Raw genomic sequence first — 14,049 nt, 5'->3', positions numbered from 1 at the left:
GTTGAGGTCCCTCTGGATGGCAGCACAACTCCTCCTAGTTTTATGTCATCAGCAGACTTTCTGAGGGCACACTCTGCTCCACTATCCAGATCATTAATGAAGATGCTGAGAACTGGTCCCAGTGTCAACCCCTGAAGTACACTGCTAGTTACTGGCCTACTGGGTGCAGCCATTGAGACAGTTTTCAGCCCACCTTGCTGTCTGCTTATCAAGCCCATACATCAGCAGCTTGTCTTGGAGAATCTTATGGGAGACAGCATTGAAAGCCTCACTGAAGTCCAGGTAGACAGTATCCACTGCTCTCCCTTTGTCTACCAAGCCAGTCATTTCATTGCAGAAGGTTATCAGGTTGGTCAACGATGATTTCCCCTGATGAATCCATGCTGACTACTTCTGATGATTTTCTTATCCTTAGTGTGCCTTGAAATAATTTTCAGGATTCACTGTTCTGTCACCTCCCAGGCTGACCTGTCTGTAGTTCTCTGAGTACTCATTTCTGCCCTTTTTGAAGATAAGAGTGAGATTTGCTGGGTGTTCAGGCATCTATCCCAATCACCGTGATCATTCAAAGATTATTGAGAGCGACTTCACAATGACATCAGCCAGCTCCCTCAGAGCTTGGGGGATGGATCCCATCAGGTCCCATGGACCTATGCATGTCTACTTTCCTTCTAATTATCTAAATTCTCTAATCAGATCCCACCAAGAGTAGATCTTCCTTTCTCCAGACTTTCCCTGTGCTTCTGGGACCTGGGATTCCTGAAGGGCAGTCTTGCTAGTAAAGGCCGAGGCAAAGGCGGCATTCAGTACTTCAGCCTTTCCCATGTTCTGTGTCACCAGGGCTCCCTTCTCATTCAGCAGTAGGTGCACATTTTTCCTAGTCTGCCTTTTGTTCTGTATGTAGGTAAAGAAGCACTTCTTATTGCCCTTGACATCTCCCACCAGATTCAATGCTAGTTGGGCTTTGACTTTCCTGTGTCTCTGCATGCTCAGAATTGCTCTATATACCTTCCAGGTTACCTGTCCCTGCTTCCACTTTTTGTATAGTTCCTTTTTGTGTTTGAGTTTTACCAGGACTTCCTTGTTCATCCATGCAGACCTCCTGGCATTTTTGCCCAACTTCCTCCTTGTTGAGATAGACTGTTCTGGAGCTTGGAGGAGGTGATCCTTGAATATTAATCAGCTTTCTTGGGTCCTTCTTCCTTCCAAGGCCTTATCTAATGGGATTCTTCCAAGAAGATCCCTGAACAATCCAGAGTCTGCGCTCATGAAGTCCAGAATTGTGATCTTGCTTTTTGCCCTGCTCCACCCTCCCACGATCCTGAGGTCCACTATCACATGGTCACTGCAGCCAAAGCTGCCTTCAGCGTTCGCATCCCCAGTGAGCCCACCCCTTTTTGTGTGAGCAGAACATCTCTCCTTACTGGTTTCTCTATCACTTAGATCAGGAAGTTGTCACTGATGACCTCCAGGATGTTCCTGGACTGTTTATGCCCTGCTGTGTTGTTCCTTAGGTTGGTTGAAGCGTCCCCCAAGTGGACCAGGATTGCGAATGTAAGGCTACTTCTAGCTTTGAGCAGGAAATTGGAGTAGAGATCTTCTCATGTCCAACCTGGATCATCCTATGATCCTGTGATGATTGCTCGTTTCTCAAATTATCATGTGAACATATGATCATCTGTATTTCTGCTTCAGTGGTGAGAGATTTAATGTACAGCTAGCTGCAAGAGGTGGCTTCCTCATGGGATAATATGACACTAGTATAGGGATACTCAAATAACAGTTCATGGTCTATATGTAGCCCATCAGGACAATTTGCAGACCACTCCTAACATCATCCTTTCTAAGAAGACTGTCAGTACTGAGGGGTGGTCAAATGCCCTGGTGGGTGCAGCCAGCTGCCAGCCTCCCTCTTTCCCAGAAATGGTACTGCCCCTCAGTAGCATGTGAGCAGGAGCACTTCTTGCTGGGAGAAGAGGAAGATGGTGACAAGATGCAGTTAGCCTCTGCAATTCAGGTCACCCACACGGTCCTTGCGCATGTGTGACAAACCCCAGATGAAGAAGAATAACTTTTTATTAATTATTTTCTTCTAATTTCTGAACACGTTGCCTGAAGGGGGCCTACAAGAAAGCTGAGGAGGGGCTGTTTGCAACTGCATGTAGCGATAGGACGAGGGGCAACGGTTTTAAACTAGAGCAGGGTAGGTTTAGATCAGACATTAGGATGAAGTTCTTTACAATGAGGGTGGTGAGACACTGGCACAGGTTGCCCAGAGAGTTGGTGGAGGCCCCATCCCTGGAGACATTCAAGGCCAGGCTTGATGAGGCTCTGAGCAACCTGATCTAGTTGAAGATGTCCCTGCTTACTGCAGGGGGGTTGGACTAGATGACCTTTCAAGGTCCCTTCCAACCCAACACATTCTATGATTCTATGATTCTATTAGAAGAGATAAGGGCTATCTTGAGTATTGTCCTAGACAGCATTGTATCACTAGGACAGAAAAAGAACCCGGCTGTGCATTTAGTTGCCCCCTCTTTCGTACCACTTTCTCTCTGGTCCTTTCTAACACTATGAGGGGAAATACACATTCAAATACAGAACCTTATCTCTAACCTCATTCTAACTCTGGGTGCTTATAAGGTATTCAGAGAACTTGAATGAGTATTAATACTTGTAATAAGATGAGAGTTAAGGTTTAGTGCATAGCATGAACTGCAAGAGAGGGAGGTACATAATTTTTTTCTTTACATGTTGGAAACAGGAAACGTTTTACATGGTAAAGTATATTACGGAAAGTAGCTGGCTGTTTGCTTCATGGACTTTTAAGTTTTTCTACTAAGCAAATGACTATAATGTAATGATTTTAGCTTGATTGTGTCGTTGTTCTTTAGTCTTTTTTTTTGTTGACCATTAGAATATTCACTTCCCTTTCCAACTGATTCCTATGAATGGGGCCCACACCAGGATTACATCGTAATTTTACGAGATCGAATGTGTTAGATGTTTGGTCATATAAAATCCTTGTTTACAAGAAAGGTAAAGGACCAGTTTGCATTTGACGTGTATAGGTGGTTTCTGGAGCAGAAGTTTGTGCCAATATATCAATGCAAGGTTCTTGGCTGTAGTTACCTATTGGAATCTAATTGAAAGTTTCCAGCTGATTCCTGCTGTTTTCAGTTGATAATTTCCTCTTACAACAGAGTAAATGTTTTTCTCCATTTCCACTCATCGTTCAGTATGAAATGAGAATAGTCATCAATAAATCACATAAAATGTCAACAGAAAGAAATTAGCTACTATTGGCCATTAGGAAGGTGGGAGAATTTGGAAAGAAGATCTTTGGGAAGATCAGGGCATTTCTCTGGTTCTCTCAGCTCTCAGCTGTGCTGGATGTTCCCCCAGTAACACATCAGTTCTTGCTTCCATTTCCTTCAACAGCTTGACGAAAGACAAACAGTTAGGGCAGCCGAGAGAAATAGACTTCATGACATCATTCTCTGGTGGATATGTTTAAGTTAATGAGTTATGCTCAATTTTATTTCTTTGTTCTCTAATCTGTCTAAACTATGTTACAGGCTCCACTAATCATCTGTGAAGACTAAATAATGTGCAGGCTTGTACATGGTATTTTCTGACTAGGGAGAAAAAATTCTTGTTTATTTCTCTTAACCTATATTGAGGAACCTTAACCACGGGAAGAAAATGGGGAACAGGTCTGATACTGAGCGAAATGTTTACTGCTGTGTTTTTGAACAAGTGAAGTATACTGACATCGTCAGGTGAAGACAGTGTAAACATTGCTGCAGACTTCTAATTGTATATTGGCTAAGAAGTGGAAATCTTTTTTTTTTTTTTTCCCCTGACTGTGTAATACATCTGGTGATTAATTTAGTGTCCTTTATGAGTGCAAGACATCAGCGTTATGCACACTAAGTTCTTTCATCCTCAGGCCAAGAACCATTTTGCAGGCGTAATGCAAGAATGCCTACAGAGCTGTGTGGGTGTACATAAACTCTAACCTGAACATCTTGCAGTGTTCTCAAGTGGGAGGGTAATTTTGCCTCTTCATTGATTTTACTGATGTCTCTTATGAGCAAGTAGTGCCATTTCCCTCAACCTGTGATGAATTGCCTGTGCTATACAATGTGGGCTGTTGCTCACCAGAGGATTAAGCAGGAGCAACAAACCTGCTTCACTTTCTTCAAACCTTTCATGAGTGACAGACACCTGCGTCATCTTGCAGAGTCTTAACATTTTGATATATAAAAGCAGCCTTCTGGTTCTTCTAGAGGAGACTGCCTAGGTTGACAAAAATGCTTACATTGCATTTGGATCGTTTACAAAAAAAAAAAAAAACAACCCTACATTACTTGTGCTGAAATCTTCAAAAGCAAATAAATTTTACGTGTAGTCTCAGCGCTGTTAAATTAAGCCGTCCTAAGTACCTTCAGTAACCATGGTATCTAGAAGTCTGGATTACTGCAGCAGTTCTTTGTCTGGGATGTGGTACATACTGTACTCGGATTTTAATGGAGCCATTTTTACAGATTTTATATTTTCCCATAAAACTCCTCAAGATGAATGAAAACAAGCGTGGGCTAAATGTTTGTGCTTTTCAGTGCTCTTTCTGTTACAGAATCTTGCTGGCTTTCTTAATTGCTAACTTATGCAGTTTCTTTGTCTTTTAGAATGTCGGGTGGTGAAATCCACTTCCTATACCAAAATAGCTTCGACTTCACGTAGGAGCACCACCAAGAGCCCGGGCCCATCCCGACGCAGCAAGTCTCCTGCTTCTACCAGCTCAGGTAATGCAAGCTAGAAATCTTTCTTAACGACAACAACAACCCATCTGTTTCAATACAATGGGAAATTTGCATAAAATCCCTTGTTTCTGTGGAAAAACATTGTATATATGAAAAGGTTGATAGTAAAAATTGACTTGTTTTCTCAGTTGCACCTGACATGAAGTGTCTTCCCAATAGAAAATAATTCTTCATTCGTACTCTGGCATTACCACAGTTCTTTTAACTTTATTTTCCGTGCATGATTTTGCTGCCAGTACCTGAAGACTGACAAAATGGGGTATTCTTTGTACTAGGGGCTGAATAAGCACAATGCAGAAAGCAGTCCAAGTTACACAGAGTGCGATATATGTCTGCAAAAGGTTGATTTCACAGTATTTTTATTTTTTTTTTTTGTATTTTGTTTCTGGGAGAGTTAAGAGGCAGCAGTGAGGAAAGGATAGGTTAAAGACAATAAGGATATTGAGGAAACGGGGGCAGGGCAGAGAAAGAATGCAATTACAGATGTGAATGTGAGGTGCAAAAGTAGCTGGAGAAGAAATAAGTCAGAGTTGACCTAACAAGGCACTGGAACAGGCTGGAGAAGCCACAGCAAAAAGCGAAGGACCTTGATTTGGCTGCCTTTGTAGCTGCTCATGCTAAATAGTCTATGACTAGTTCCCCCCTGCAGCTTTTTCCCAAGTGAAACAAATAAATAAACAAAAAAATATGCATTAGCTAATTTGCCAGTATTGGTGCCTGGAAGTACAAATAGTATTTAGTGTGGGCCAGTTGAGTGGACCCAATCCAGCACTTGCAGCTTTGCTTGTGAATGTGGATTTTGCAAGAGGCAGACTTCAGAGCGGTCCGAAAGCCACCTCACTCTTTCAGCCGTAAGCCTTCTGACCCCGTTACACTCCCAGAGAAGCGAACATCATACTGGGACCTCCATCCACACCATAAGGTCTTTATGGGGAGGTGGTGATCAGAATGGCCCAGATGCTCCTAGCTGGTTTCAAAGAGCGGAGGCATGGACCGGCAGGAACCATATTTTTCACATGAAGACTAAGGTGAGGGGAAAAAAAGCATCCTTGCTCAGGGAATGAGGAAAGTGGGAGAGACACAATGAGAGACAGAGGCGTAGACGTGGGTAGCAGGGCTGGGAGGCAACGTGCCTCCTACACATCCTAAGAACAGCTGAAATAGAAAAACCTGAAAAGAGGTAATGGGAAGAAGTATCAATTGTGAGGAACAAACCCAGACTCGCTCTTAAATGTATATTAAGTAGTTTTCCTTGTAGCTTGGTGGAACAGAGTTTAATTAAACTTTAGCAAGGGAGGCCCTGCTTGGTATGTGTTACAGACTCCATTTTTTATCTAATGAATTTCATTTGGGCGTACAGGCAATGGACACTGAACTGTGTATGTTGGAATAACATACACGGTTATAAAAAAGTGTTTCTGCCATGAGACTCGTAACATTCTTGCCATGTTGACTGTGCAATACCTTGTTTCGGTCCTGAAAGAAATAGTACTGTCTTTTATTTAAACACGCAGGAGAAGTGTAAGTGAGTAAATCTTAATTTCCTGCAGTTCAGTTTTACAAGGGTCTGAACAGAATACCATTACATGTTCAATCACTGCAAAAGATCAGGAGATTATTGTACAGCTTGTGAAAAAAAAGGAATGTTTTCCTTATGCCACAATAATAATTAATATATCATTAAATTTATAACAATAAAAGAAACAGTGTAGTGGAAATATTAAAAATGCAAACCATTTTGGATGGCTCTGTGCTAATGACAGATTTACCTATCCTGAAAATATCTTAAGTAACAATAAATTTGCAGGAAATAGGAACATACTAGTTTGTCAAAAGATCATCCCTGACCTTGCCTATTTGCCATAATCATTTGAACACTGTAATTAAGATTTTCTTAGAGAGAGACATCAGACAAAGCCCTACAGGAATGTATAGGATGCTGACAGAACAGCCTGTCAACTGGTAGGAGCCTGGGTGAAGAACTGGCTGAAGGGCAGGGCTCAAAGGGTTGTAATGAATGGGGATGCATCTGGCTGGTGACTAGTCACCAGCAGTGTCCTTCAGGGTTCAATTCTAGGACCAGATCATTTTTTATCAATGATCTGGATGCAGGAGTTGAATGCATCGTTAGCAAGTTTGCTGATGGTACCTAACCGGGAGGTGCTGTTGACTCTCTGGAGGGACAAGATGCCTTGCAGAGGGATATAGATAGATTGGAGCATTGGGCTATGATTAGTGGGATGAAATTTAACAAGTCCAGATGCTGGATTCTGCACCTAGGATGGACTAATACTGGGCACAAGTATAAATTGGGAGAAGAGTGACTAGAGAACAGCTCTGCTGAAAAGGATCTGGGGCTGCTGGTCAACATCAGGCTCAACGGGAGTCAGCATTGTGCCCTGGCAGCCAAGAGGGCAAACCGCATCCTGGGCTGCATCAAACACAGCATAATCAGCTGGTCAAAAGAGAAGATTGTCCTGCTGTATTCTGTGTTGGTGCAACCTCACCGTGAGTACTGTGTGCAGTCCTGGGCCCCACGATTTCAGAAGGCTGTGAAGGTACTCAAATGCGTCCAGAGGAGGAAAGCTGGTGAAAGGACTAGAAGGCATGTCCTATGAGGAGCAGCTAAGAACTTTGGGCTTGTCTTGTTTGGAGAAAATGATGTTTAGGGGTGACCTCATTGCTCTGTACAGCTTCCTGGGGAGGAATCATAGAATCATAGAATCATAGAATCATAGAATCATAGGGTTGGAAGGGACCTCTGGAGATCATCTAGTCCAACCCCCCTGCCAGAGCAGGGTCACCTAGAGCAGGTTACACAGGAACACGTCCAGGTGGGTTTTGAATGTCTCCAGAGATGGAGACTCCACCACCTCTCTGGGCAGCCTGTTCCAGTGCTCTGCCACCCTCAGGGTAAAGAAGTTCCTCCTCATGTTTAGGTGGAACTTCCTATGTTCCAGTTTGTGCCCATTGCCTCTTGTCCTGTCCCCGGGCACCACTGAAAAGAGCCTCGCCCCATCGTCCTGACACCCACCCTTTAAGTATTTATAAGCGTTGATAAGGTCACCCCTCAGACGTCTTTTTTCCAGACTGAAGAGACCCAAATCCCTCAGCCTTTCCTCATAAGAGAGGTGTTCCAGTCCCCTAATCATCCTCGTAGCCCTCCGCTGCACCCTTTCCAGCAGTTCCCTGTCCCTCTTGAACCGGGGAGCCCAGAACTGGACACAGTACTCCAGGTGCGGTCTCACCAAGGCAGAGTAGAGGGGGAGGATGACCTCCCTTGACCTGCTGGCCACGCTCCTCTTGATGCACCCCAGGATGCCATTGGCCTTCTTGGCCACAAGGGCACATTGCTGACTCATGGTCATCCTGTTGTCCACCAGGACTCCCAGGTCTCTTTCCACAGAGCTGCTCTCCAGCAGGTCAGCACCCAACCTGTACTGGTGCATGGGGTTGTTCCTCCCCAGGTGCAGCACCCTACACTTGCCCTTGTTGAACTTCATAAGGTTTCTCTCTGCCCAGATCTCCAACCTGTCCAGGTCTCTCTGTATGGCGGCACAGCCTTCCGGTGTGTCAGCCACCCCACCCAGCTTGGTGTCATCAGCAAACTTGCTGAGGGTGCACTCTATCCCCTCATCCAGGTCATTGATGAATATGTTGAACAGGACTGGACCCAGTACTGACCCCTGGGGAACACCACTCGTCACTGGTCTCCAACTAGACTCTGTGCCCCTAATCACAACCCTCTGAGCTCTATCTTTCAACCAGTTTTCTATCCACCCCACTGTCCATTCATCTAACCCACACTTCCTAAGCTTCCCTATGAGGATGCTGTGGGAGACCGTGTCAAACGCCTTGCTTAAGTCAAGGTAGACCACATCTACTGCCCTCCCCTCATCTATCCATCTAGTCATGCCATCGTAGAAGGCTATCAGGTTAGTCAGACATGATTTCCCCCTGGTGAATCCATGCTGAGTACTTCTGATAGCTTTCCTTTCCTCCACGCGCCTTGAGATGACACCCAGAACGAGCTGTTCCATCATCTTTCCAGGGATGGAGGTGAGGCTGACCGGCCTGTAGTTCCCCAGCTCGTCCTTCTTGCCTTTTTTGAAGACTGGAGTGACATTGGCTTTCCTCCAGTCCGCAGGCACCTCGCCTGTTCTCCAGGACTTTTCAAAGATGATGGAGAGCGGCCCAGCAATGACTTCCGCCAGCTCCCTCAGCACTCTCGGGTGCATCCCATCAGGGCCCATGGACTTGTGAATATCTAGATGATCTAATTGGTCCCTCACTCGCTCCTCCTCAACCCAAGGGAAGTCGTCTTCTTTCCCTGTTACTTTATTCAATGCCTGGGACTCCTGAGGGCTGGGCCGAGCAGAAAAGACCGAAGCAAAGAAGGCATTCAGTAACTCTGCCTTCTCCACATCCTCCGTCACCATGACTCCTGCCTCATTCAGCAGTGGGCCTACAACTTCCCTGGTCTTCCTTTTGCTTCCAATATACTTGTAGAAGCTCTTTTTGTTTTGCTTGATGTCCCTAGCCAGGTCTAATTCCAAGGCGGCCTTGGCTTTCCTTGTTTCATCCCTGCACGCTCTGGTGGCATTCTTGTAATCCTCCCAAGGGGTCAGTCCCTTCTTCCACTTATTATAAACTTCCTTCTTCCACTTGAGCTTTTTCTGAAGCTCCCTGCTCAACCATGCAGGTCTCCTGCGTCCCTTGGCCGATTTCTTTCTCTTAGGGATGCACCGATCCTGAGCTTGGAGGAAGTGGTCTTTGAATATCAACCAGCTTTCTTGAGCCCCTTTGCCTTCCAGAGCCCCTTTGCCTTCCAGAGCCCTAGCCCACGGGATCTCTCCAAGCAGTTTCTTAAAGAGGTCGAAGTTAGCCCTCCTGAAATCCAAGGTTGTAATTTTACTTCTTGTTGTTGTTTTGTGGATAGTACCCATGATCCTGAACTCAATCATTTCATGATCACAAAATGAGAGGAGACGTGGAGAGGGAGGTGCTGATCTCTTCTCCCTGGTATCCAGCAACAGGGCACATGGGAATGGTTCAAAGCTGCATCAGTGAAGTTTTAGACTGGACATTAGGAGGCATTTCTTTACACCCAGGGTGGTCAAACACTGGAACAGGCTTCCTAGAGAGGTGCTCGATGCCTCTCTAGGCACTGACACCTGTCAGTGTTTAAGAGGCATTTGGACAATGCCCTTAATAATGTGCTTTAACTTTTGGTCAGCCCTGAAGTGACCAGGCAGCTGGACTAGACAATCATCGTAGGTCCCTTCCAGATGAAATTTCCCATCCATTAATGGAATATCCTATCCTATTCTATTCTATTCTATTCTATTCTATTCTATTCTATTCAACTTGTTGCAGTTTAAGAAAGATAAACAATTGAAAATGTTTCTATAGAAGTTACTTTTAGTGGGGACAATGGATCTGGTTTGTCTGGCTGTGCCTTTTGTGTTTGCTTTCTGCAAGTAGCAAAGTCAAATTGTGTGAATGTTACAGGGAGCCTGTTTCTGACCTTGCATAGAATAGTCTGGGTTGGAAGGGCCCTTTAAAGGTCATCTAGTCCAACCCCCCTGCAATGAGCAGGGACATCTTCAACTAGATCAGGTTGCTCACAGCCCCGTCCAACCTGACCTTGAATGTCTCCGGAGATGGTGCCTCCACCACCTCTCTGGACAACCTGTTCCAGTGTTTCCCCACCCTCATCGTAAAAAATGTTATCCTTATATCCAGTCTGAATTGACCCTCTTTTAGTTTAAAACCATTACCCCTTGTCCTATCGCATGAGTATTTACGTTGATATTACTGTCATAAAAAGAAGCTATATTTTACTAAGTGGGCACTTGCCCTCAAGAATTGTTTTTAGATCACATAAAACTAAAAAAAATCAATGAATGGATTTTAAAAATACGCAATTTGATATTAGGCACTGCATTAAAAAAACAACAGTGGAAAGAAAAGGAAACACTAACTCTTAGATATTGTTAAATAAAACCCAAAGTTCTCCCTTGAAATGCAGACAATATGAAAAAATTCGCTATTCTGCCATCCAGTAGGCCTAAAAATACTGCCTATTTATTGGAATCATGTAGCTATGACAGTAAGAGAATAGAGAAATTACCATCTAGTGCATATATGAGCAGATGATTTTTTCCATGTTGTTTAAATTAAACATCTCAGTATTGGTCTCCTGAATGACTAGTGCATAAGTAGAAGTTATGATTTTGTTATCATGTTGTTACTGCTAAGTGTATATATATGTATTTTTTATTCTATGCTTTTAAACTGCTTTCAGTTCATCTATAAACTACTATTAATGATTTTTCATTCATTAAGGATAAACATAAAAAAAAAACATAAAAAAAAACCATAAAAAATATTCAAGAAAAGCAATGGATTCTTTGCTCAGATGAAAGGCAATACATACACATTCCAAAAAGAAAGATGTATCATTTTGTGAAGAGTTGTATCGTGAAAGAAAGTTGATAAAAGCAGGAATAAAGGGCAGGCAGAAAACGTTATTAATAGTGTACCCTTGAGAAAAAGCTAAGTAAGCTGTACGGAGAAGAACATGTTGCTAATTAGAAAGAATCTGATTCTTCTTGTTTGATTCTTGCTGGGTTTTGAAAAGTCTGTGCATTCTTGCTACGCAAAAGGATCAGATGCCTGCCTCAGTTATCAATTCATGCCCATGTCAAGATAATACACATGCATAAATACATGGTCCAAAAACGGAAAGTTGCATAGACAAAGACTTTGTTAAAAAAAATGTAAAAATCTCAAAGTTGGATATTAAAATTGATGAAATCCTAAAATGAAGGGATATCCTTGAGCTACCCTTAATTCTCTCCTGTTTGCTTCTATCGTATGGTATAGTCTTTAATGTAGGTATTCAACGTTACTTTTCTTCTCATCCAGCACAGGATAGCTGATCGGGTTTCATCATTTTTAGAGTTAATGAAGGTACAGTCTTTGGGTCATTTCCCCATTGTTAGAGAAATGGATGTGTAAATAAGGCTAGGACATGTAGACAGTCTGCTTTGGTTTAAGCACTCAAACAACATCCTCAAGAACTGTTTCCCTTCTTTGACACAGAGTTTCAAGCGGTAAGTGAATTAAGCCAAGCTTTGGATTGAACTAAATATTTATGAATACAGTGAAGTCCACGAGACCCTAGTTCTGAGCAAATAGTGGCATGAGGTCATGAACTTGCCCAAATTCATCCCAATAGTTTCTGAAGTTGCTTAGACAAATGAAAGGGGTTATTCTGGGGAATTGGGGGAGTTGGTTGGTTTGTTGGTTTTCTTTAATACCTGTGTCTCATTTTCACATCTCTAAGTTTGGAGCAATACCATTTTACCAAAACCAGTGCTTGAAGATAAATTCAGTAATGTTAACAAACGACTTTTAGAGAAAATCCTGCTTGAAGTCCCTCACCTCTACTGTGTAGAGCTTTCTGTTTCAGTCTCATCTTGTCGTGGTGGCCCCTGACTATGTGTGGGAGCATGTAAAGGGTCCTCAGTGTCCCCTGTCCTTGGCCAGCCGCCAGCCACTGCTCCAGAGAACCATTTCCCTCATCATCTCATCTGGTACAGTGGGTAAAGGGCTCTTAGTGACGTTCCCAAGGGTCTTAGATAACTTTCATGCTTTGGAGGTGCCTTTCTCCCGCCATTGCCTGTAAAGGCAGCATCCTTGGCAAGCCTGAAAGCCCCATATAGAACCTGCCATAACACCACTGTCGAGCTTTGCAGGTACATGGCCATGGCAGTAACAGCATGGGAACAACAGGACCAAAAATACTGTCTCGCAACAGTGCCATGGCAGCACGGGGGAAAGGGTGGAGCTGCGGGAGGAAAGCAGGCTGCGGGGTTGCAGAGAAAGAGCCTTAGCGATACCAGAGGCTACATGATCGCTCAGTGCCCTGCAGGTTCAAATCTGTGCTCTGGTTAAGTGAGGGCAAGGATATATTGTAGAATCACAGAATGTGCTGGGTTGGAAGGGACCTTTAAAGGTCATCTAGTCCACCCCCCCTGCAGTAAGCAGGGACATCTTTAACTATGTCAGATTGCTCAGAGCCTCATCAAGCCTGGCCTTGAATGTCTCCAGTTCAAGAGCAATATGAGTCAGTCTGTAAGGGACTGACACACTGAAATATGTGTCAGTCTGGGAGGGAATGGGAGGCACACACTCTCACCCTGTCTTGAGCTATACAGTCTGTTTTACATAATTTCTTGATGTATTTAAGAGGAATGTATGCTTTTCTATAGATGGTGTTCGCCATTCTTCCGTCCTTGCTTTTTCCTTTTTTTGTTGATTAACACATATGCTTATGCTTAGTGTGCTCATATTTTCCTGATAGCCTACCTGGCTCCTGAGAGCAGATGCATCCTATTTTTCTATAAAAACACAGAATACTTCTTTCTTAAAAGAGTACATGCAAGCTAGGAAGATCTGTGATAACTGCTGACTCCTCTGTTATTAGATGTTTTGTTCAGTTTTTTTATTTACATCTGACAGTGTTTCAAAACAGTATCACATGACAGAAATCTCACTGCAGGAGGATTGCTCGCTGTTTTTTTGAAAATGCTTTTAAGGTATTGTCTGCTTCAAAATGCTTTCAGTCTAAATAGAGAAGAGAAGCGAGGAACAAGAAGAGAAGCAGAGGAAAGGTAGCGTGACCTCCCAGGCAGGCAGAGGGCTGAAGTCTGGTTCCAAGCACAATACATAATCCTGCCTCTGTTTACTTTTCCTCCTGTCTTCTTAAAGCCTGTAAAACACTTTGATGTTTTTCTGTTGGCATCAAATATTGTTTGGGAAAAGACATCATAAAAGAGACATTGGATTTCAGTGAGACCGGGTATCAGCCCATAGCCGGTGACTGAAAATTATGAATGTCTGACGGCTATTTAGTAGCTGTTGGCTTCTGTCCAGCTCCCAATTAACACCATTGGTGGCAGCCTCAGCGCAGGTGAAGAGATAAGAGATGTGAAGAAAGCAGCTCTTACTTCTTCATGATCATTATTTTTAGTCAAATCAAGAGCAGCATGAGGTGGCTGGAATTATTGTACCCTCGGTCCATTAAATTCAGGAAAGATACTGCATTCAGGTGAACTCGGTTTTAGCCTCTGAAATCCCAACTCAAATTTTCCAGACTTGCTCTTAACAAAAGTAGATACTTTTTTGTTTTGTTTGCGTTTATTTTCCAGTTTGA

The 14,049-nt window shown here is 43.5% G+C and overlaps 1 protein-coding gene across 4 annotated transcripts in view; it reads left to right on the top strand.

Annotated features, from left to right (window-relative positions):
- The window catches only part of DCLK1 (doublecortin like kinase 1), a 253,203-nt gene that overhangs the window by 163,108 nt on the left and 76,046 nt on the right, over positions 1-14,049 (top strand). For all 4 annotated transcript variants that reach the window (XM_063332780.1, XM_063332771.1, XM_063332806.1 and 1 more), the window contains exon 5: positions 4,692-4,808. In XM_063332780.1, coding sequence (XP_063188850.1) covers positions 4,692-4,808 — 117 coding nt within the window. The remainder of the gene's footprint in view (positions 1-4,691; positions 4,809-14,049) is intronic.

Source organism: Chroicocephalus ridibundus, chromosome 1 (genome assembly GCF_963924245.1).
Source record: "Chroicocephalus ridibundus chromosome 1, bChrRid1.1, whole genome shotgun sequence".
Lineage (NCBI taxonomy): Eukaryota > Metazoa > Chordata > Aves > Charadriiformes > Laridae > Chroicocephalus > Chroicocephalus ridibundus.
This window is presented reverse-complemented; position numbering and strand designations above follow the sequence as displayed.